A 22,436-nucleotide genomic window follows, 5' to 3' on the forward strand; every position below is an offset into this window, starting at 1 on the left:
TTTTCTGTTCTAGGGAAGAATGTTCATGGTTCCGAGAGACAGACATTTATCAGACTGTGATTGCTCCAAACCACAGAGGAGGCAAAAAAAAAAAAAAAAAAAAAAAAAAAAAAGTCTGCATGGAACCATGACCACATTTAACAGCAACTTTGAAATCTTCAAAAGGGACTATGGTAAAGCTATTAAGCTGATAAACACCACGGAAAGATCTGCTTTGGACTACAAACTGCTTAGGACAATTTTGAGATGGTTAACTGAGATGATCCAGCCTGACAGACTACTTGAACAAAGACTTGAAACAAGCCCTGAACTTTCCTATTATGCAGAGACTGGACAAATGATACAGGACTTGATGATTAACCCCAAAATTTTCTTTTCAAGATTCCCTAAAGATATCTTCACCCCTAGAAAGCAAAAAGAAAAAGAGAATATAGATATGAGATAGATCATCGAATCTACTCTGAGAAAAAAGATAAAGAAATAATAGGATAAATAGGTAGATCACTGAATCTACACTGAAGAAAAAGGGGAAGATATAAATATGACAAAAGGTAGACTACTGAATCTATTATAAAAAAAAGAGAAAATATGGATATGATAAGATAAAAAGGGAGATTATGGAATCTACTTTTAAAAAGGAACTACTTGTTTTAAATAAGATAAGTAATGAACATTTTTTGGTCTGAGTTTATCAGATGTTACTGGACTGGACATTGTTAATATATATAATGGAGTTTTTTGTCTGGATCTGTCAAATGTTAATGGACTAGACATTGTTAATGTAATCTTGACTGTATATTGCATATACTTATTGAAGATAGTTTTTCTTGTATTAGTTATAAGCTTTCTTTAATTTTAGACAAAAAGAGAGGAGATGTGGTGGTATTGTTTTCCCCAAAATATTGTGTACCTTAATAAACTTATCTGGGGTCAGAGGACAGAAAAGCCACTAGGTAGGCGGTGATAGCACACACCTTTAATCCTGGCATTCCAGAGATAGAAATCCCTCCGGATCTCTGTGAGTTCAAGGCCACATTGGAAATAGCCAAGCATGGTGATACACACCTTTAATCCCAGAAAGCCAGCCTTTAATCCCAGGGAGCGGTGGTAGAAAGCAAAAAGATATATAAGGTGTGAGGACCAGAAACTAGAAGATTTTGGCTGGTTAAGCATTCAGGCTTTTGAGCAGTGGTTCAGCTGAGAGCCATTGGGATGAGGATAGAGAAGCTTCCAGTCGGAGAAAGCAAGACCAGCTGAGGATCCAGCGAGGTGAGATAGCTGTGGCTTATTCTGTCTCTCTGATCTACCAGCATGGACCCCAATAACTCGCCTCGGGTTTGATTTTATCAATAAGAACTTTTAAGCATCCTGCTACAGGTATGTGATACACTTGTTGAGACAGACAGACACATACACAAAACAAAGAGGAAGGAGTGTGTATTGAAGAGGGCGTGATGAGGCACACCTGTGATCCCAGCCACTCAGGAAGCCGAGGTGCATGGCCTCAAATTTAAGTCCAGCATGGGCTACACAGTACCAGGCCAGGCAGAGCTACACAAAGACACTGTCTCAAAACAACAAAAAGCTCATTTAACAATGCATTTTATTTCCAACATAGAAAACACATTGCAATGATTTGCAGGGGGGTTAATGCCAGTAGAATTGATCAAGGTGGCCTTTGCTCCCGAGTGCAGGGCCATCCTCCTCAGCTTCTGAGAGGTGCCTCCTCTCGTGCTGCAGAGAGATGAGACATCCAGGTGACCCACAGTGCTAACAAAGCTGGGATCACCTTGTCAGCCCACCAACTGGAATCTACTCAGCAGTAATAAGAGTCCCCAAATGTCTATCTGGGCTCTGTCAACCATAGAGCATCCAGAGAGGACCACCTCAGTGTTCTCAGCAGCATCACCCTGTCTCATTCTCCTAGGTCTTGCTCACCAGGATGTTCCTGCACAGAAGGTCAGGTTTTCCAAAAAGCTACCTAGTTCTTCAAGTAACTGTGTGCTTCTTTTTTTTTTTTTAAAAGATTTATTTATTTATTATGTATACAGAAGAGGGCACCAGATCCCATTACAGATGGTTGTGAGCCACCATGTGGTTGCTGGGAATTGAACTCAGGACCTCTGGAAGAGCAGTCGGTGCTCTTAACCTCTGAGCCATCTCTCCAGCCCTTGTGTGCTTCTTTATCACTATTTTTACTTCAGTGTGTGTAAAGATCACTCACACATTATATGTTTACACTTGCATGCTTGTGCATGTGTGTCCTTGAATACATACACATGTATGCTCAAATTTGTATATGTGTAGCACATGTATTTCCTCAAATGTCAATTCACAGATGCTGTACACATTGTGTTTTGGACACAGGCTTTCTCAAGGCCAGCAAGATTAATGCACCTGCATCAAATGGAGGTGGTGGTGGAGCATGCCTTTGATTCCAGCACTCGGGAGGCAGAAGAAGGCAGATCTCTGTGAGTTCAAGGCCAGCCTGGTCCACAGAGCCAGGGCCACACAGAGAAACCCTGTCATGGAAAAAAACAAACAAACCCAATACATAAATCCCAACAGCAAAACAAAACAAAAAAGGAGATGCACCTGTCTCCATCTCCAAGTGCTGGGGTGACAAGCTTCAGCAAGCCTGCTCACTCTTTTTCTTGCATTCTGGGGAACGAATTCCTATCTCACAAAAGAAGCAGGTAATGTAAAAACAGACAGTCACTGTCCCAGTCCTCTTGTGCTTCTGATTCTGGCCCAGAGTGTCGATTTCACACTCTTGACTCGCTGCCCAGTTGTCTAGCCTTATAAACAACACAGCCTGGAACAGCAGTGTGTATCTCTGCAATTTCTTCAAGGCCATCTCCTGGTCAGCAGATCTATGAAGGGTATTTTGTTCCTTTACTATGATAATGGGGAAAAGGAATGAAAGAAGGAAGGACAAAATCATGTTAGATGGGTATAGCCGAGCAAGCCTTCCCCCACCCCACCCACAAACCCACCCAACCACCACAGTGGTTGGCACCAGGTGAATCAGGGACCTCAGCCAACCAGGTGCACTAACAGGGAACTGGCATAGAAGTGCCACAAGGGGGCAGCACAACACCAGAGTTTCTGAAGGTTGCAGGGCCAGCAGCCTTCCTGCCTTTCTTATTGGCACAGGTGGGGGTCTCCATGCTCTCCAAACCTTCCTCCAGACTGCCCCCCACAGGATCACCAGGGAGCACTACTCACACAGCTCCCCTGTGCCTCCCACAGGGCCAGCAGGAAGTACTCAGTGAACTCTTCAGGTCTGTGCACAGGGATGAACTCAATGCTCAGTCCAATTCCAGATGTGAGTCACAGGGAAAAAAATTACTAAACTGCACATATAGATGGCCGACTTTCTTCTCTCTATCAGAAAGGTCTTCTGATTCACACAGAATATGTGGTTGTAATGGGCTGCCATGCCACTGTTTTCTCAGATTTGGGCATTAAGATTTGTGGTAGGGGTTGTTTGCTTTTAAAATAGTGCCATTCCTCCTAGACTGACCTCCAACTCTCCATGTTGGAAGATGACCTTGACCACCTGATCCTCTTGTCTCCACCCTCCAATACTGGGATTCCCAGCATCCTCCACCTGGTTTTATTTTATGCTGGACAAGAACCCAGGGCCAAGAACCAGTGTGCATGCAAGGCACATCGAGAACTAGTCCTGTTGTTCGACTTCTGTGTTTGAGAGAGAGAGAGAGGAGAGAGAGAGAGAGAGAGAGAGAGAGAGAGAGAGAGAGAGAGAGAGAGAGAGAGAGAGAATCTCACAGTCTCACCAAAACTAGACTACTGCTCCTTATATAGCACAGGCTGGCCTTGAATTTATGGCTAGTCTCCTGTCTAAGCCTCCAGAGTCCTGGGTTATAAGCATACACCTTCCCCCTAGCTCTAGCATCTAGTCTTAAGAAAAATGCACAAACTCCCAAGAACTGGCTAAATGTGAGGGGTATGAGATCTCCCGAGGGGTGAGGGGACTAAACCTTCAAGCAGTGGGGGTGAGGCTCCATCTCACAGTGTCATCAGCTACAGGTCTGGACATGTGCTGGTTGAGGCTGGTGCCTTCCATCCTGTCCCTCGGAGCTGCATAGAGAGTTAGATGAGTCCAACTTGAGGGCCGCTAGTCAGAACAGTCCTTCAAAGCAGCCTGGCTACACAGGTGACAGTCCAGGGACTGCTGCACACTGACCTGAGTGTCCTTGAGAGGGCGTGGGACTGGGACAGCCTCCTTTCCCTCCCTCCTGACCAGATCACAGCTCACCAGCTTCAGAAGAAGAGCAGTATCTAGATACAGGTCATGTTTGTGGCACTCCAAAACACTCTCAGTAAAAAGACTAGGTCATCTAGAAAGGTTAAAAGAAAAAAAGAGAAAAAATTCAGGTTCAATGCTGTAGATCTGTAATTCCATCAGGAGGTCTTCCTCAGCTACATAGTGAGTCCCAGGCTAGCCTAAGCTACAGGTGTGACTCAGTTGGGTCAGCTCTTGCCTAGCATGCAGGGAGTCCTGGGTTTGGTCACCAAGACCAAATAAACCAGGCTTGGTGGGGAATTCCAGTAGTCCCTACATTGGTAGGTGGAGGCAGAGGATTAAAAGTTCAAGGTCATCCACTGCTACATAGATAATTTTAAAAACAAAACCCCTCAAACACACAAAGGACAGGCGCACACCTGTATCCCCTCCAATCAGTTGGCTGAGGGCAGGAGGGTCGCCAGTCCTTGGCAGCCTGGACTACAGACATAAAACCGGAGTCAAAACAAGAGGAGAAAAAAATAAGAAGATTCCTCATTAGACTGGTAGTTATGCCACCATGGGGTTTAAGAGTCAGTTGTTTTGGCAAAGAAAAGAAAAGGCCATGAGTATAAAGAATAGACAGTAGTGAGGGGTATGGTTAAGGACAGGGTTGGCGAACTCTACATAAGGAGTGTATGTGTTTGTGCAGGATGCATGTGTGACCACAGGTGTGTGTGTGTGTGTGTGTGTGTGTGTGTGTGTGTGTGTGTGTGTGAGAGAGAGAGAGAGAGAGAGAGAGAGAGAGAGAGAGAGTGTCTGTGTGTGTGGAGGGGGGCACATGTGCACCTGAGCCCACCCTGGCCTGTCTGTCTGTCTGTTCTAACCCTTTGGGCACACATGTAGACCAGGAATATTCATCCAATGCTTTTGCACCTTAGGTATTTTTGTTTGTTCTATGAGACAGAGTTTCTCCGAGTTTACCTGGCTGTCTTGGAGCTCACTCTCTAAACCAGCTGTTCTAAACTCACAGAGATCTGCCTGCCTCTGCCTCCCAGTCCTGGGATTAAAGGGTGCTGCACCACCACCGGGCATTCACCTTCTTTTTCGAGACAGGGTGTCTCACTGACCACAGGCCAGCAAGCTCCCACACTTGCCTCTCTTCAGCCCCAGGCCTCAGATGACATAAGGACACCGCCACATCCAGTTTTCACACACTCCTTCCTTCCTCTCTGGCACTTTAGCCATTCTCCCATCTCCCCAGACGTTGTCCAGATCTGATAGTTCAAAATGTGCAGAATTTCCATATTCTTCTTGGGATGGGATTCCACTCAGCCTGCAACTCACTCCTGCCTATACTGGCCTTGAGCTTTTCATACTTAACAGGGCACAGTGGCTAAAACTGGAATTTCTGCCTTGGGAAGTTAGAGACAAGATGATGAGAATCCTGCTCAAGGTCATCTTTGGCTACAGAGTGGCCTGCCTGGGATATAGGAGACTTTGACTAAACCACAAATGCTAACAGTGTTCCAGTGCACCTAAGAGACACTGAGGCAGCAGGACCCTCAGGAATTTAAAGCCAGTCTGGACTCTCTACCAAATTCAGTCCAGCCTGAGTTGCAGGGCAATACTCTGTATAAACATATAAACCAGCAGAGGAGCTGGGCGCTGGTGGTCCATGCCTTTAATCCTGGGATTTGGAAGGTAGAGCCAGGCAGATCTCTGTGAGTTCAAGTAAGTCTGGTCTACAGAATGAGATCCAGGACAGGTACCAAAGCTACACTGAAAAACCCTGTCTCTAAACACAAACAAACAAACAAAAAAACAGACAGACAGACAAAGAAACGAAACAGCAGATGAAAACAGTTTGTAGCAAAGTAGACAGAAGCAAATGTCAGAAAATAAAGTGGACTTGTGCATGTGGCACCTTAATACACCTGTCAGGGAATGAAAGCCAATTTCCATCTTTGGTTGTAGGTGGAATGTGCTTGCTTAGCATGCGTCTGTGAGACTGTTATTATTAGGGTGGGTCATTCAAGGTTTTATGTGTGTTATTTTTTAGTTGGTCAGGATTAATATCATGTATCTATTTCAATCAATTGCAATTTTTAATTTATGTTTGCATTTTGGGTTTGCTCTTTATAGCAATCTTCAGAGTTTGGTGATTTTCTGGGGGTCCTGTTTAAGACTGAACAGCTGACCTGCCTGGAAGTTGTTCATGTAGAAGAGAGGCAGAGAGAGAGAAGGAGAGACACAGAGACAGAGACAGAGACAGAGATACTCACCAGTGGCTTTATATTCCTGGGGATGGGGGCAGGTGAACAATACAGTTGTCTTAGGGGGATCACAATGTGAGAGGCCAGATCTCCCTCCCAGACTGGCCAGCGTCACCTGTGAAGTCCTCCTCAGTTTTTTTCTGAGGAGATCCATTGGGGGAGGCCAGCTAAGGATCCGGTGGAATGTAATTTCCCACGTTGTTGTCAATGGGTTGGGAAGCATGGGGTTCTGGGGTACTCTTCTCACCCCAGAGTGGAATAAGTTCCTCTTTTCAGATTGAGCACATTAAAATGTCTGTCCTGGGACCTTAGTGGTGCTCAGAGGACAGAAGAGATGTGACAGATGTGTTCTCCTAGTGCTGGAACACTATCAGGACTCGCTGTTGGACACAGAAGCCAGCATAACATGATTATCAAACCAGGACCATTGTTTCCTGTCACATTAAGGATATACATATATCGATGTACCAACCACATCAGTCACACAGACTCTTCCATGCCTCATGCTGTGGCATGTTGGCACTGTCTAAGGAGAAAGAACACACAAAACGAGACCTTACCAATGTGACTGTGGGATGGACAGGGGAGGCTTCCAGAAAACTCGCCCAAAGGATGTGCAAAAGCCTGCTTACCTGTATAAGAACAAGCCACCTTAGGGATATGAACCTCTGAGTCAGACTTGGGCTGGAAAGAGGCAGGGCCCACAAGCAGGTTGCTGCCCCCTCATAAGGGTTTCTGGTTCCATCCATATCACCACACCTATCAGTGCCTCATGGTGTGGCATGTGGTGGTGAGTGTGAAATCCAGTTCTCAATGGGAATGGTGGCCTTGAAGGAGCAAGCATGGAGAGGCAGCAGGTGAGTAACTAGAGGGCAGAATTGGTGGAGAGAGAAGGCTCAGCCGGCCCTGGATTCACTCCTCAGTAGAGATTGTCCCAAGCTTTGCTCTGAGTTGGGTGTGAGGACTCAAGCAATGTACCTTGCTGTGATGACTTTTCGGGGTTCTTGCAAAAGGTTGGCAGGATGCTACCTGTAGCATAAAAAGAGTCTTATTAATAAAAACAAACCCAGAGCCAGGTATTGGGGTGAATGCTGGAAGATCAGAGAAGCACAACAAGCCACAGCTACCTCTCCTTTCAGTTCCTCAGCTGATCCTGTTTCCTCCGACTGGAAGCCTCTGAGTTCTCATCCAAATACATCTCTGCTGAACTGTTGCTGAAAAGCCTAAAAGCTTAACCTGCCTAGTTCCTGGTCCTCATGCCTTATATACCTTTCTGCTTTCTGACATCACTTCCTGGGATTATAGGCTCACTTTCTGGGATTCAAGGCATGAGTCGCCATGCCTTGCTGTTTCCAGTGTGGCTTTAAACTCACAGAGATACAGATGAAACTCTGCTATCCATGTTATAGGACTAAAGGCATGTGTGCCCCCATTTTCTGGCCTCTATGTCTTGGGGCTATTCTGTTCTCTGACCCAGATCAGTTTATTAGGGTGCACAACATTTTGGGGAACTCAATCACCACAGCTACCCTCTATTGGAGCCCTACAGGGCTGCTTAATGTCCACAATCTGAACCTGGGAACCCATCCTGTGGCAGGTAGGACAGGCTGACTAGAAATACTCTCCCTGGGGAGAGAAGTCTCACGGCATGGAGAAGACCCTGTTCTCTGCCCAGAAACAGGGAGCAAAGGAGAGTCACTACCCAGAGGGCAATCTCTGATGTTTAGCCAGGAGGGGAAGAGGGCAAGGGACTATTGTTCCAAGAGACAGCTTAGGGCCCCTTTGCAACTCAGCCCTCCTGTCTGAGCAAGACCCTGTGGAAAGCCTGTCCTTCTTGCCTGGGATTTTACCTGGAGAGGTCTGTGCTGGGGTGGACAGCTCTTCCTCTACAGGAGGGACCTATGTCCATTCTGCCTCCTGGACATCTGTCCTGGCTCCCTGTGGGGCTGTCCGATTCTCAGCCAGACCTGTCCCCAACCCGTGGCTCACAAGCCATGGAGCTGGGGCTTGACCTCTTCAGCACTTCAAAGCAGAAAGACACAGGAAGGACACTCTTAGTGGCTTTGGAACACACAGGACTTATTGTGCTGGCCCTGCATGTCTGAGCTAACGGTGTGACTCGGTTAGAACAGCTCTTGCATAGCATGTAGGGGGCCCTTGGTTTGGACTCCAGGACCAAATAAACCAGGCTTGGTGGGGAATTCCTGTAGTCCCTATATTTGGTAAGTGGAAGCAGAAGGATTAAAAGTTCAAGGTCATCCACCCCTACATAGATAATTTAAATATCAAAAACCCTCAAACACACTGGCAGCCTGAACTACAGACAGAAAACCCAAGTCAAAACAAGAGGAGAGTAAAAAATGAGAGGATTCCTCATTAGAGGGGACTGATAGTTATGCCACTGTGGTGTTTAAGAGTCATGTGCTTTGGCAAAGAAAAGAAAAGGCCATGAGTACAAGGAATAGACAGTAGTGAGGGGTATGGGTAAGGACAGGGTGGAGAACTCTGCACAAAGAGTGTGAGTGTTTGTGCAAGGTGCATGTGTGACCACAGGTGTGTGTGTGTGTGTGTGTGTGTGTGTGTGTGTGTGTGTGTGTGTGTGTGTGTGTGTGTATGTGTGTGTTCCTGTCTGTCTGTCTGTTCTAACCCTTTGTGCACACATGTAGACCAGGAATATTCATCAACTGCTTTTGCACCTTAGTTCTTTTGTTTTTTGTTTTTTGCCACAGGGTTTCTCCAAGATTACCTGGCTGTCCTGGAGCTCGCTCTCTAGACCAGCTGTCTTTGAACTCACAGAGATATGCCTGCCTCTGCCTCCCAGTCCTGGGATTAATGGGTGCTCCGCCACCACAGGATTTCACCTCCATTCGAGACAGTGTGTCTCACTGACCTCAGGCCAGCAAGCTCCCACACTTGCCTCTCTTCAGCTACAGGCCTCAGATGACATAAGGACACGGCCACATCCAGTTTTCACACACTCCTTCCTTTCTCTGTGGGGTTTTAGCCATTCCCCCTCTCCCCAGACCGTGTCCAGATCTGATAGTTCAAAATGTTCAGAATTTCCATATTCTTTTTGAGACGGGATTCCACTCAGCCTGCAACTCACTCCTGCCTATACTGGCCTTGAGCTTTTCATACTTAACAGGGCACAGTGGCTAAAACTGGAATTTCTGCCTTGGGAAGTTAGAGACAAGATGATGAGGATCCTGCTCAAGGTCATCTTTGGCTACAGAGTGGCCTGCCTGGGATACATAGACTTGGACTAAACCACAAATGCTAACAGTGTTCCAGTGTACCTAAGAGACACTGAGGCAGCAGGACCCTCAGGAATTTAAAGCCAGTCTGGACTCTCTACCGAATTCAGTCCAGCCTGAGTTGCGGGCAATACTCTGTATAAACACATAAACCAGCAGAGGAGCTGGGCGCTGGTGGTCCATGCCTTTAATCCTGGGATTTGGAAGGTAGAGCCAGGCAGATCTCTGTGAGTTCAAGTAAGTCTGGATTACAGAATGAGATCCAGGACAGGTACAAAAGCTACACTGAAAAACCCTGTCTCTAAACACAAACAAACAAACAAACAAACAAAAAAACAGACAGACAGACAAAGAAACGAAACAGCAGATGAAAACAGTTTGTAGCAAAGTAGACAGAAGCAAATGTCAGAAAATAAAGTGGACTTGTGCATGTGGCACCTTAATACACCTGTCAGGGAATGAAAGCCAATTTCCATCTTTGGTTGTAGGTGGAATGTGCTTGCTTAGCATGCGTCTGTGAGACTGTTATTATTAGGGTGGGTCATTCAAGGTTTTATGTGTGTTATTTTTTAGTTGGTCAGGATTAATATCGTGTATCTATTTCAATCAATTGCAATTTTTATTTTATGTTTTCTTTTGGGTTTGCTCTTTATAACAATCTTCAGTGTTTGGTGATTCTCGTGGGGGTCCAGTTTAAGACTGAACAGCTGACCTGCCTGGAAGTTATTCTTGTAAAAGAGAGGCAGAGAGAGAGAAGGAGAGACACAGAGACAGAGACAGAAAGAGATACTCACCAGTGACTTTATATTCCTGGAGATGGGGGCAGGTGAACAATACAGTTGTCTAAGGGGGATCACAATGTGAGAGGCCAGATCTCCCTCCCAGACTGGCCAGAGTTGTCTGAAAAGTCCTCCTCAGGTTTTTCTGAGGAGATCCAATGGCTGAGGCCAGCAAAGGATCCAGTGGAATGTACTTTCCCAAGTTTTTGTCAATGGGTTGGTAAGCATGGGTTTCTGGGGTACTCTTCTCACCCCAGAGTGGAATAAGGTTCTCTCTTCTTTTCAGATTGAGCACATTAAAATGTCTGTCCTGGGACCTTAGTGGTGCTCAGAGGACAGAAGAGATGTGACAGATGTGTTCTCCTAGTGCTGGAACACTATCAGGACACGTTGTTGGACACCCAAGCCAGCATAGCATGATTATCAAACCAGGACCATTGTGTTCATGTCATATCAGGCAGTCACATAGATCGATGTACCATCCACATCAGTCACACAAACTCTTCTGTGTCTCATGCTGTGGCATATTGGCACTGTCGAAGGAGAAAGAACATACAAGACGAGACCTTACCAATGTGACTGTGGGATGGACAGGGGAGGCTTCTAGTAAACTCGCCCAAAGGATGTGCAAAAGCATGCTTACCTGTATAAGAACAATCCATCTTAGGAATATGGACCTCTGAGTGCAGACTTGGGCTGGTAAGAGGCAGGGCCCACAGCAGGTTGCTGCCCCCTCATAAGGGTTTCTGGTTCCATCCATATCATGACACCTATCACTGCCTCATGGTGTGGCATGTGGTGGTGAGTGTGAAATCCAGTTCCCATGGGAATGGTGGCCTTGAAGGAGCAAGCATGGAGAGGCAGCAGGTGAGTAACTAGAGGGCAGTATTGGCTGAGAGAAGACTCAGCCAGCTCTGGAGTCACTCCTCAGTAGAGATTGTCCCAAGCTTTGCTCTGAGTTGGGTGTGAGGACTCAAGTAGTGTCTCTTACTCTGATGACTTTTCGGGGTTCTTGCAAAAGGTTGGCAGGATGCTACCTGTAGAATGAATTTTTTTTTTTTTTTTTTTGGTTTTTCAAGACAGGGTTTCTATGTATAGCTTTGCAGCTTTCCTGGAACTCACTTGGTAGCCCAGGCTGGCCTCTAACTCACAGAGATCCGCCTGGCTCTGCCTCCCGAGTGCTGGGATTAAAGTCGTGCGCCACCACCGCCCGGCCTGTAACATGAATCTTAAAGAGTCTTATTAATAAAAACAAACCCAGAGCCAGGTATTGGGGTGAGTGCTGGAAGATCAGAGAAGCATAAGAAGCCACAGCTACCTCTCCTTGCCAGTTCCTCAGCTGATCCCGTTTCCTCAGACTGGAAGCCTCTGAGTCCTCATCCAAATAGATCTCTGCTGAACTGTTGTTGAAAAGCCTAAAAGCTTAACCTGCCTAGTTCCTGGTCCTCATGCCTTATATACCTTTCTGCTTTCTGACATCACTTCCTGGGATTATAGGCTCACTTTCTGTGATTCAAGGCATGAGTCGCCATGCCTTGCTGTATTGGTGTGGCTTTCAACTCACAGAGATCCAGATGAATCTCTGCTCTCCACATTATAGGACTAAAGGCGTGTGTGCCCCCATTTTCTGGTCCTATTTCTAGGGGCTGTTCTCTCCTCTGGCCCATATAAATTTATTAGAGTGTACAACATTTTGGGGAACACAATCACCACAGCTACCCTCTATTGGAGCCCTACAGGGCTGCTTACTGTCCACAAGCTGAACCTGGGAACCCATCTTGGGTCAGGGAGGACAAGCTGACTAGAAATACTCACCCTGGGGAGAGGAGTCTCACGTCATGGAGAAGACCCTGTTCTCTGCCCAGAAACAGGGAGCAAAGGAGAGTCACTACCCAGAGGGCAATCTCGGATGCTTAGCCAGGCAGGGGAAGAGGGCAAGGGGCTATAGTTCCATGAGACAGCTTAGGGCCCCTTTGCACCTCAGCCCTCTCCACTCAGCAAGACCCTGTGAAAAGCCTGTCCTTCTTGCCTGGGATTTTACCTGGAGAGATCTGCGCTGGGGTGGACAGCTCTTCCTCTGCAGGAGGGGCCTGTGTCCACACTGCTCCCTGGACATCCGGCCTGGCTCCCTGTGGGGCTGTCCGATTCTCAGCCAGACCGGTCCCCAACCCGTGGCTCACAAGCCATGGAGCTGGGGCTTGACCTCTTCAGGACTTCAAAATAGAAAGACACAGGAAGGAGACTCTTAGTGGCTTTGGAACACACAGGACTTCCTGGGCTGGCCCTGCAGTGCCTAAGCTCCCCACTGCTCCTCCATGGGATCTTTGCCTCCTTTGGCCTTGCCCCGCCTCCTGCTCTCCCTGCTCCTATCAGCATCTTTGTGTCCACTTGTAGCTCAAAAATTCTAAAAATTCTGAGGTCACACTAGAGAGATTTTCTGGGATTGTTCTCTCTGAAGTGACAGTTTGATAAGTTCACAAGTGTGCCACAAGTTGGCACTTGCATCTTTACCACAAGGGACAGGAGGAGAAGCACAAATAAAATGAGGTAAGTGCACCCACCTGGTTCTGGGGGTGACTCCATGATCCCTTCCCTTTGGAGCCAGGTTCTTGCGGGAGGCTCGGCCTCTCTCTGCAGGTGGCAGGCAGCAGCAACAGAGGTTTCTGAAGCAGTTCATAATTGTTTTCCTGACCCCCTTCCAGCTGTGACGCCTCCGGGTTCGGGATGAAGCTGGGCCTGCATCCTGGGGCTGCCCATGGGTGATGGCCACTTCCTGGGTGATGGCCATATCCAGAGTGATAGCCTCTTCCTGAATGAGGTTCTCAACCTGGCTCATGGTGGCTTCTGGGGAGATGGTTGCATCCTGAATGATGGCCTCTACTTGCATGATGGTCGCTTCCTGTGATATGGTTTCATTCTTTACCATGGTCCCATCATGGTTCATGGTCTTTTCCTGGATCATGTTTGCATCATGAGTTATGGCCTCATTCTGGGTCATCTTCCCTTCCTTGATCATGGTCCTTTGTTGGGTCAAGGTGGTTTGCTGAGTGATGACCTCATCTTGGGTCAAGGTTGTCCCTTCCTGGGACAAGGTGGTATCCTGGGTGATAACCTCATCCTGAATTAATGTTGCATCATGGGTGATGACCTCATCCTGGGTCATTGTCCCTTCATGGGTCATAGCTTCATCCTCTGTCATGGTCAGTTCATGAGTTATGGCCTCATCCTGGGTCATAGTCTCTTCCTGCAATGTATCCCAAGGGGAGGAGCCTGTGGGGGTGAAATACTGAGGTGCCTCCTGGGAGCTCCAGAGTTCCTCCTGTGGACTGCAGGAGGACAAGTTGTTGTCTGTGTCACCTGGAGTCTCACTCTGGTGTGGCCTAGGAGAGGAGGTGTCCAGAAAGAGAGGTGGCTGGACACTGGCCAAGTGACAACCGAATGACCCGAACTCCGAATGTGTGAAATACTCAATGCTTTCCAGGCTGCTGCTTGTGAAGGAATCAGTCGCAGAATAGAACAGGTGGGTTAGATAGGGATGGTGCATCCTCTTTGGCTGGCAGCACAGGGCGGCAGGCATGCTCTGCCTTGTGCCACCCTGCCTGGCATTCTTCTCTTCTCTCTCCTTGGTCTTAGATGGCAAGGTGAAGGTGGGGGGAGCAGGCTCGGTAGCTCTCCATAAGGACACAGGGAAAGTGTGAAGATCTGCCAGGTTGAGGTCAAGGCCTGACCGCATGGCTCTCACGGGTTTCTTTTGGTGATGGTAGCAGTCTCCCCCAGGTGACTGGTGCTGTAGAATTAGGTAAGTGGCCATCACCTGGTTGTATTTCTGGTCTCTCAGAGACTCAACGATTTCTTCAGATTTATACCCCATGACTGTCATGGCTTTGACAATGCTAGGGCTCGGGGTGCCTGGGAGAGCCTGGGTGGAAGTAGGTGGTGACCGAGCCTCACTGCTCCTGACTATGGGGAACCTCATGATTTGGCCTATGGTGGGCCTCCGGCCAGGGTTGATGATCAGCAGTTTGACGATGACATTGTAAATGTCCATGGAAACATGTGGAGGCACCTTGAAGTTTGCGGCAAGGATGTGCTCTTTCACCCGCTCAACAGACCTAGCTCTGAAGGGAAAGTGCCCGGTGACCATGAGGAAGAGGAGCACGCCTAAACTCCACACATCAGTGGCAAGGCCATCATAGGCCTCCTCTCCAAACAGTTCTGGGGCACAGTAAAATAAAGTTCCACAGAAACCCCTAAACTTCTGCTCAGGCATGACCTTGGCCGAAAGGCCAAAATCGGCAAGCTTGGCATTACCCTTGCAGTCCAGGAGGATGTTCCCTGCCTTAATGTCTCTGTGAGCAATCGAGTTATTGTGACAGTACTGCACTGCATGCAATATCTGGATAAACAACCTTCGAGCCTCGCTCTCCTCTAAGGACCCCAGTTCCAGTATATGATGCAGCAGGTCTCCCTCTGATGCATGCTCCATCACCAGGTAGGTGGTCTCTCTGGTCTCGACCACATGAAACAATTGAACGATGTTGGCATGGGCAAGGGATTTCATGATGCTGACTTCACTGTTGATAAATGAGGCATACTTCTTCTTGTTTCTAAGAATTTTTACAACCACACAGGATACTGTGGGCACGTGAAAGGCCAATTTGACCTCTGAAAAATGTCCTTGGGCCAGGGTCATCATCATCTTATAGTCATCGGTGAAGGCCTCCTCAGCAGAGCAGTGGGCCTCCCCGGCCTGCTCCATGGTCAGGTCCTTGTTGTTAAGGCTAGAACCAAAGCCTCAATGGGGAATTTTAAACAGTCCAAATCAGGCCCAGACTGTTTATCAATACAAATTCCTACATCCAAAAGGAAAAGAAAGTCAGAATTACTTTAGACAACCTAATAGGGATGCAATGCTCAGAAAGAAAAGAAAACACCTTCCAAAGCAGCAGATAGCAGAATAAGACACAGATCGGATTGGTCGGAATCAACCAGAAACAGAGAATAAAACAAGGGGTCACAGAAGCTAAGAGACGTTTCTTTGGAAGGATAATCATCCTCTTACATGAACTCAGCACTCACTGAGAGAGAAGGCACTAATAAAATCAGATGCAAAAGCACTTGATAAGACAACAGACATCCCCAAATCCAGTGTGCCTGGGTGGGCAGATGGCTCAGGAGTTCAGAAGACCTGTATGTGGTTCTCAGGACCCAGGTCAGACGACTCACAACTGCCTTAACTCCAGCTCTAGGTGCGCCTACACCTCTGGCCTCTGAGGGCATCCATACAATGCATGCATGTGCCCATGTGGGCAGACTCACACAGACACATGCACACTCGAGGGTGCCAATACGCACACTCACAGGTAGTACAAATAACTTAAAATATTGATGCTTTTTGTATGATTTCTTTTCCATGACCTAGAAGGTCAGAAGAGGGCATCAAATCCCCTAGAAATGGAGTTTCAGGCAGTTATGGTGGGTCATGGGAGTGCTGGGAGGCAAGCCTAGGTCTTCTGTAAGAACAGTACATGCTCCTACCTGCTGGGTAATCTCTCAAACCTACCCCACCCCAAAATTAATCTGTTTGTTAAAACCAGGGGGTCCTTCTCATTGATTGGAAAATGTGGATGAAATTGAGAAATTTCTAGATACAAATTCAACTTGAGAAGAGACAATAAACAACAAGATTAAAGTATTTTTGATAAAAGACTCTGCACAGAAAAGCCCAGGACCAGGCACTTACTGATGATTCATTCCAGCCCCTAAAGAACAAATGTCAGTGCTCCTCCAAACTGCACAAAATAGAAAGGACTTAACAGTTCCAAACTCATTCATGCCTAAGCCAGGAAAGGACACTATTAAGAAAAAAAAAAAAGGCTGTTTCCATGATGAACATGGATGTGATAGTCATTAATAATATTACTAATACTTCTCACCAAATTCCACAACACATTAATAAGGCCATAGTTGATGGTTAAAACACACTCACAAGGATCCTTACAAGGATTGCTCTGCATGCTTAGAGGACAAACACCACAATATAGAAACGGAATGAAGGGCAAGAGTGCCACAGTCAAGCCATGGGAAGCCATCCAGGATGAAACTGGGGCTCTCAACAAGGACAGACTGGAGCAGATGCTTTACCTGGGAAAAGCCAGTCCTGCAAATGTGCTGCTTGTTTTCTCTCCTCTGTGGGATTTGGGAGCAGGAGGAGGTTGTCAACTTAAAAAGGGTTTACTAGGAAAGTGGAGGGGGAAGTGGGAGAAGAAAGCATAACAGCACAGGTTAATCACATGATTAATGTGATCAAAAATGCATTACAGGTGTTCCTGTGATTGTCATAACTAAATGGCTTCTATGTGCCATATTACCAAGAAAAGGCTTGAAATAGGAGAAATAAATGAAGAAAAACATGACAATAAAGGAAGAGGTAAAGACAAACACAGAGGGGCTGGAGAGATGATTTAGTGTTTCAGAGCAACTCCTGCTCTTTCATAGAACCCCGGTTAGGTGCCCAACAGCCACATGGTGGCTCACAACCACCTGTTACTTGAGCTTCAGCTCATCTGTCTCCCTCTTGTGACCTCCACGGGTACCAGGTATGTGGCACACAGACATACATGGAGACAAAATACTCATACCCATAAAACAAAAATATCAAAATATTCTACCTCAGGAAACATAACCTAAAAATGAATAAAAACTGGTGGGCAGTGGTGGCACATGCCTTTATTTCCAGCACTCAGGAGGCAGAGGCAGGCAGATCTCTGAGTTCAAGGCCAGTCTGGTTTACAAGTGAGTTCCAGGAAGGCCAGAGCTACGCAAAGAAACCCTGTCTTGAATTACCCCACACATCAAAAAGAATAGAAAGTCAAATAGAAGATAATAAAGAACATGAAAAAGTGAGTGGAAAAATAAAGCAAGCCAATAGACAAATTCACTGAGAACAAGAAACCAAATAAAGTCAACAGACTTGGAGAGAAACTCACAGTGTCCAACAGCTCCCGAAAGTTCAAGTCAACTCTTTCTTTCACCAGTGCCGAACACCACCTCTCCAACCAACCAGCAGCTCCTGCACTGTAAGGACAGGAGGCAGCCTCAGCCAGAGCTGTGAGTGCACAGGTGTCTGTCATTGTGACATCACAGCAAGAAATGGACCAATGAGGGCTCGGCACAGCTCACTAGTCTGGCCAGCAAGGCAGTAGGGGCCTGAGGAGCCTGGTTACACTCAAATGGCTGTCCTCAGTGTTTCCCAGTGACCCATTTCTTCCTGCTAGGGCCATTTCCTGTGGTCCAAAAATTCCCCAAATGGTGTCAGCTGGTGGGACCAGTGTCCAAACACTTGATTCTTTGTGGGCCATTGACACCCAAACCTTAACAAGGACCCTTCCACTTTAATAATAAAACAAGGAGTCCTAAGAATGGCAATGGCTCCAGAGCATTGGCCCTGCCTCAGTTACAGACTGATAGTCTCCCCTTAGTAGGTGGAGAGTGTTTTGCTCTTCATTTGGACCCTAGCCTTCTGTGACAAGTTTGTAATAACTCATCATGTCTACACTCAAAAAATTCAAGTTATATTATTTTTAACTCAGATCAATGGGTCCTATAGGATGACAGCTCCGGACTATATTGGGATGTTGTGAGAAAATAGTTTTCCCTGGCACCCCAGGACCTAGGACTAACATCTGTGGGGCTGGGAGAAAGTTGACACCATTTGTTTCAGGTCCCCATTATTCCTGAGACTTCTCACCAAAGTCCAGGATGGTTTGCTGTATAGATACTCAGATTGATGGGTCCTATAGGACTACATTGGGATGTTGTGAGAAAATACTGTTTTCCATGGCACCCAGGACCTAGGACTAACATCTGTGGGGCTGAAAGTTCACATCATTTTTTTCCATTTACTTCAATATAGTTTATTTTCCTTTTTTTTCTTTTACAAATCAGCGTTGGATTCACCTGTCCTCCCCCCTCCTGTCCCCCTGGCCCTCCTTTCCCCCATCCCACCCCCCATTCCCATCTCCTACAGGACAAAGACTCCCCCTGGGGATTCAGCTCAACTGGTAGATTAAGTCCAGGCGGGTCCAGTCCCCTTCTCCCAGGCTGAGCAAAGTGTCCCTGCATAGACCCCAGGTTCCAAACAGCCAGCTCATGAACTAAGGAAAGGTGCCGATCCCACTGCCTCATTTGTCACATGGTCCCCATTGTTCCTGAGACTTCTCACCAAAGTCCAGGATCCCAGAAGACAGTGGCCTGATATGTTCAAAATGATCAAGAAAGTACTTGTCAGCCAGAACCCTATAGACAACATGTGTAAGAGATGGAGCCCTATCCTGGCACCCTAGGCCTTCTGCTCTCAAACAAAATGCCTTAGTTTGTCCCTTATAAACAACAGAAATCGGTTGCTTGTGTGTCTGGACATTGGCAAAGCAAGATCAAGATACCAAACAAATTGAGTGTGTAACAGGGATGCTTTCTAACTCTAATTGGTACTTTGTATGTATTCTCACATGGTCAAGGAAAAGCATGAACTCAGTCTATCAAGCCCTTTTCTAGAGGCCACATGTTCTGCTGTATAGCAAGTCTTTAGTGCTTGGGAGTCCCCAGATCTTAATACTGTTGTTTTGTGACTGATGCTTCAACAGAGACTTGGCAGGACACAGACACAGACTCACACTTATACACACACTATACACACTACACACACACACACACACACACACACACACACACACACACACACACATCTCACAATTAGGCATGATACAACTAGCTGTGTCCAGCCTAAGGAGAGTCCTTCAGGGCAGCTGATGTACATTATATAGGAGCTCAATGGGAAAAAACAGGAAAGTGTTATGGGATATTTGATGGCACTGAGAAACTCAGAGACTGGTAATAAAATTACCCTTGGTTCAGGTGGTGGAGCCAGCAACTAGTTGACAGGAATTAGCCATTGAGAGGAAGGAGGGAGTAGGAATATGGATAGAGAAATGCACAGGAAGGAGCTGGGAGGGACTTAATTTGGGTCTTTATGGTTTGGGACGAGTGCAGGGACACTTTTCTCCTTGGGTCTCTGGCTAAAAAGGAAGGTCTTCTGGTTGCTTCTCGGCCTCTCATCTAGCAGATTTTCTCCCCAGCATCTGATTCCTGAGTTCTTATTGGTAAATAGAACAATAGTCTTAGTTAAAACTTGCATTTAGTGGCTGTGGCTTAGCTGGTACCAGTGGGACCAGAAATGTATGGTTCTCGGGGTTTTTTGGAGGGGTGCTGCCTCTGGGGCCTCGGGGCACCGATGCAAGGCTGATAAACGGACAGAGAAACAACCAAGTCTCATAAAGGTGAGCACATGGCAATTATTAAAGCTAGGAGAGTGGAGGCAGGAGAAATAGCAGTTGAAGTTGTCTTTGGCTCCACAGTAGTCTTGAGGCTAGCCTGTGCTACAGGAGACCCTGTCTCACCAAACCAAAAAGCAAAAGCAAAGAGAAGAGCAAGGACTGCTTTTGTTTTGTACGTGATGGAGGTTCCCACTGCTTCAGAAATATCGTTTGCTGTGAGACACAGGACATGGACCCAGTGAGTGTGACATCAACAACTGAGGTGGGAGGGCTGTGGGCAGCCTTTTCCATGTTCTTGAAGCTACGCTGCTGTCACCTCCCATCAGAAGTCATTGGTTCTGCACATTAGATGGACCTCACAGGACCCACCCAGAACCAGCTATGCAACATGAGCCAAAGAAACTGGATGGAAGTTTACAAGAGGTCAAGAAGGATGTTTTCTGTCAAGAAAACGTTCACACCACCTGAAGGCATCACATGTTTACACATTCCACACTTAAGCACTGGCTAGCAATTTTAGCAGACTAAATCATCACACGATGAAAGGGAGACATGGGTACTGTCCAGCAATGGGCACTCAAGTCCTACCTGCCAGTTCTCTATCAGGTATTAGGTTTCTGAAAGTCACAGAGGATAGGCCCTCCCTCATCATCAAGACCTGGGAAATCCAGGAAGGAGACTGAAGGGCCTTGCTGTTGGACCATGAAGGTCCTACTACCCACCACCTCTCTCCAAAGATGAAAAGATTAAGATTGGAGGTGGTGGCACATGCCTTTAATGCCAGTACTTGGGAGGCAGAGGCAGGCAGACCTCTGTGAGATCAAGGCCAGCCTGGTCTATAGAGAGAATTCCAGGACAGCCAGGACCACACACAGAGAAACCCTGTCTGGATAAACAAACAAAGAAAAGATAAGGTGTTTTGTTCAAGGCCAGGTTTGGGAAAACCAGGTAAAGACTGTCCTTGTCAATGAAATGTCCCCTCCTTTTCCAAAGGGACAGGTGTTTGGAGTGGGTCTGTGGAGTGCTGGGCATGATTCCAGCACTGGGCAGTTTTGTTCCTGAACATGTTCTTTGTGCTCTTAGGCCAGCAGAACTGATCCTTTGCTTCAAAATCATGATTGTCCCCATCCTCTGTGCGTGATAGCACACAGCTTTAGTCCTGTGATCGCACACCACTTAAGTTAGAAAATGAAAATGACCCATGCAAGGACAGTGTCCATCAGATAGAAGGACAGAAGATGGTGGAGGGACAGTGTGGTAAGTCCCACCAAGGAAAGTTCTTTTCCTCCTCAAAGAACAGGCTCTTTTTAGACTCTCATTTTTTCTGTTCTTGAATTCTTTTCAGCTGCCCTCTTCCATATAATCTCATCTCTGGCCTTGCTCGGAGCCATGACTTTTGACCTGCCAGCCTAAGATAACCACCTAGGAGGAGACTTTTTCCTGAAGCACAGACACAATCTGTGCCTTTCCTTAAACACCTTCTAGGTAGGCAGTGATGATGCATGCCTTTAGTCTAGCACTAGGGAGGCAGAATCACTCTAATTTCTTGATTGAAGGCCAATCTGGTCTATAGAATAAGTTCCAGGATACCAGTACTACACAGTGAAATCTTGTCTTGAAAAAAACAAAACACACCCCCCACGCAAAAAAAAAAAAAGAACAAAAAAGGGAAAAAAGACCATCCAATGTAGCCTCTCAGTCCTTAGACTAGGAGTCCACAAAACATAGAGTGGGAGGGCTTGAAATAAAAAGGGAAGCACTGGAGACTTGGAATCAGTGGGCAGGAGTTAGTGAGATGAGAGGAATGTGTTCAAAATTCATGGGTATGTATGGAAATGTTACTGTGAGATTACTTACTCAAGATGTGCAGTTAATATAAACTAATGCATGTTTTTTAATGCATTAAAAACATGAAAAAGATAAATCAAAGTGAAAATGACATAGATCAAGAAAGAATACAAAAATAAAAATGTGAGAGTATAAAGAAAAACAAAAATAAGGACAATCATTCCTGAAACCAATAAATGAATAAATAAACAGGAACGCCACAAAAGCCATGGCCTCAGAAGGGAACTCACTCTGATGAGGTTCAACAGCTGTGCAGAGTCCTCATGAAGCTCACCAGTGTGGAGATCCACCAACCAACAGCTACCACACTGTGTGGACAGAAACCAGCCCTAGTGCGTTCTGTATATGGCCAGGTATCTATCATTCCTCACAATGGCTCCTTGTGACTTAGCAGCAAAAGATGAACTAACCATGTCTGGGCACAAATCATGCTGATTTCCTCAGTTTCTGCACTTGAAGACAGGGAAGGCAAGGTAGCAGGAACGGCAGGTGTCTAGGGCAGTAGGGACCTGAGGAAGCTGGTTACATCCAGTTCTCCCCTGTTGCCAGTGACTGACTTCTGGCAAGGCCCCCATTCCTAAGATCCACACCTTCCCCATTCAGTGACTCCTGTTCAAACCCATGATTCTTTGTGGGACATCTGCCATCAAAACCACAGGAAGGATACTTTCCACTTTAATAATAATAGAAGGAAT

General features: G+C 46.6%; 1 protein-coding gene across 16 annotated transcripts; it reads right to left on the reverse strand.

Annotated features, from left to right (window-relative positions):
* Positions 1 to 1,586: 1,586 nt before the first annotated feature.
* Positions 1,587 to 22,059, reverse strand: LOC143266832 (sperm motility kinase X-like). 16 transcript variants are annotated; one of them, XM_076567119.1, is made up of 14 exons: positions 21,972 to 22,056; positions 17,548 to 17,635; positions 13,120 to 15,411; positions 12,600 to 12,771; positions 11,202 to 11,395; positions 10,574 to 11,091; positions 8,376 to 8,547; positions 7,504 to 7,554; positions 7,158 to 7,352; positions 6,535 to 7,051; positions 4,283 to 4,364; positions 4,005 to 4,104; positions 2,170 to 2,898; positions 1,587 to 1,997 (listed from the first exon to the last, which is right to left on the reverse strand). In XM_076567119.1, exons 3-4 carry the CDS (start codon positions 15,315 to 15,317, stop codon positions 12,735 to 12,737), a joined length of 2,235 nt encoding a protein of 744 aa, XP_076423234.1. In that variant the 5' UTR covers positions 15,318 to 15,411; positions 17,548 to 17,635; positions 21,972 to 22,056; the 3' UTR covers positions 1,587 to 1,997; positions 2,170 to 2,898; positions 4,005 to 4,104; positions 4,283 to 4,364; positions 6,535 to 7,051; positions 7,158 to 7,352; positions 7,504 to 7,554; positions 8,376 to 8,547; positions 10,574 to 11,091; positions 11,202 to 11,395; positions 12,600 to 12,734. The 16 variants fall into 16 exon arrangements, with proteins under 16 accessions (XP_076423234.1, XP_076423229.1, XP_076423232.1 ...); XM_076567114.1 differs by having other exon boundaries at positions 1,587 to 1,734; positions 2,596 to 2,898; positions 3,229 to 4,104; XM_076567117.1 differs by lacking the exon at positions 8,376 to 8,547 and adding an exon at positions 3,229 to 3,403 and having other exon boundaries at positions 1,587 to 1,734; positions 2,596 to 2,898; positions 7,158 to 7,554.
* Positions 22,060 to 22,436: the final 377 nt, after the last annotated feature.

This window comes from Peromyscus maniculatus, chromosome 3 (assembly GCF_049852395.1).
Source record: "Peromyscus maniculatus bairdii isolate BWxNUB_F1_BW_parent chromosome 3, HU_Pman_BW_mat_3.1, whole genome shotgun sequence".
Lineage (NCBI taxonomy): Eukaryota > Metazoa > Chordata > Mammalia > Rodentia > Cricetidae > Peromyscus > Peromyscus maniculatus.

What these genes read in the sequence shown, in the direction of transcription:
- LOC143266832 (XM_076567108.1), bottom strand. Translation starts at nt 15,317, where the DNA reads ATGGAGCAGGCCGGGGAGGCCCACTGCTCTGCTGAGGAGGCCTTCACC. An exon ending in GGAGTCACCCCCAGAACCAG is followed by an intron (nt 11,396 to 13,119) that starts GTGGGTGCACTT and finishes TGCTCCTTCAAG; the next exon opens with GCCACCATTCCCATGGGAAC.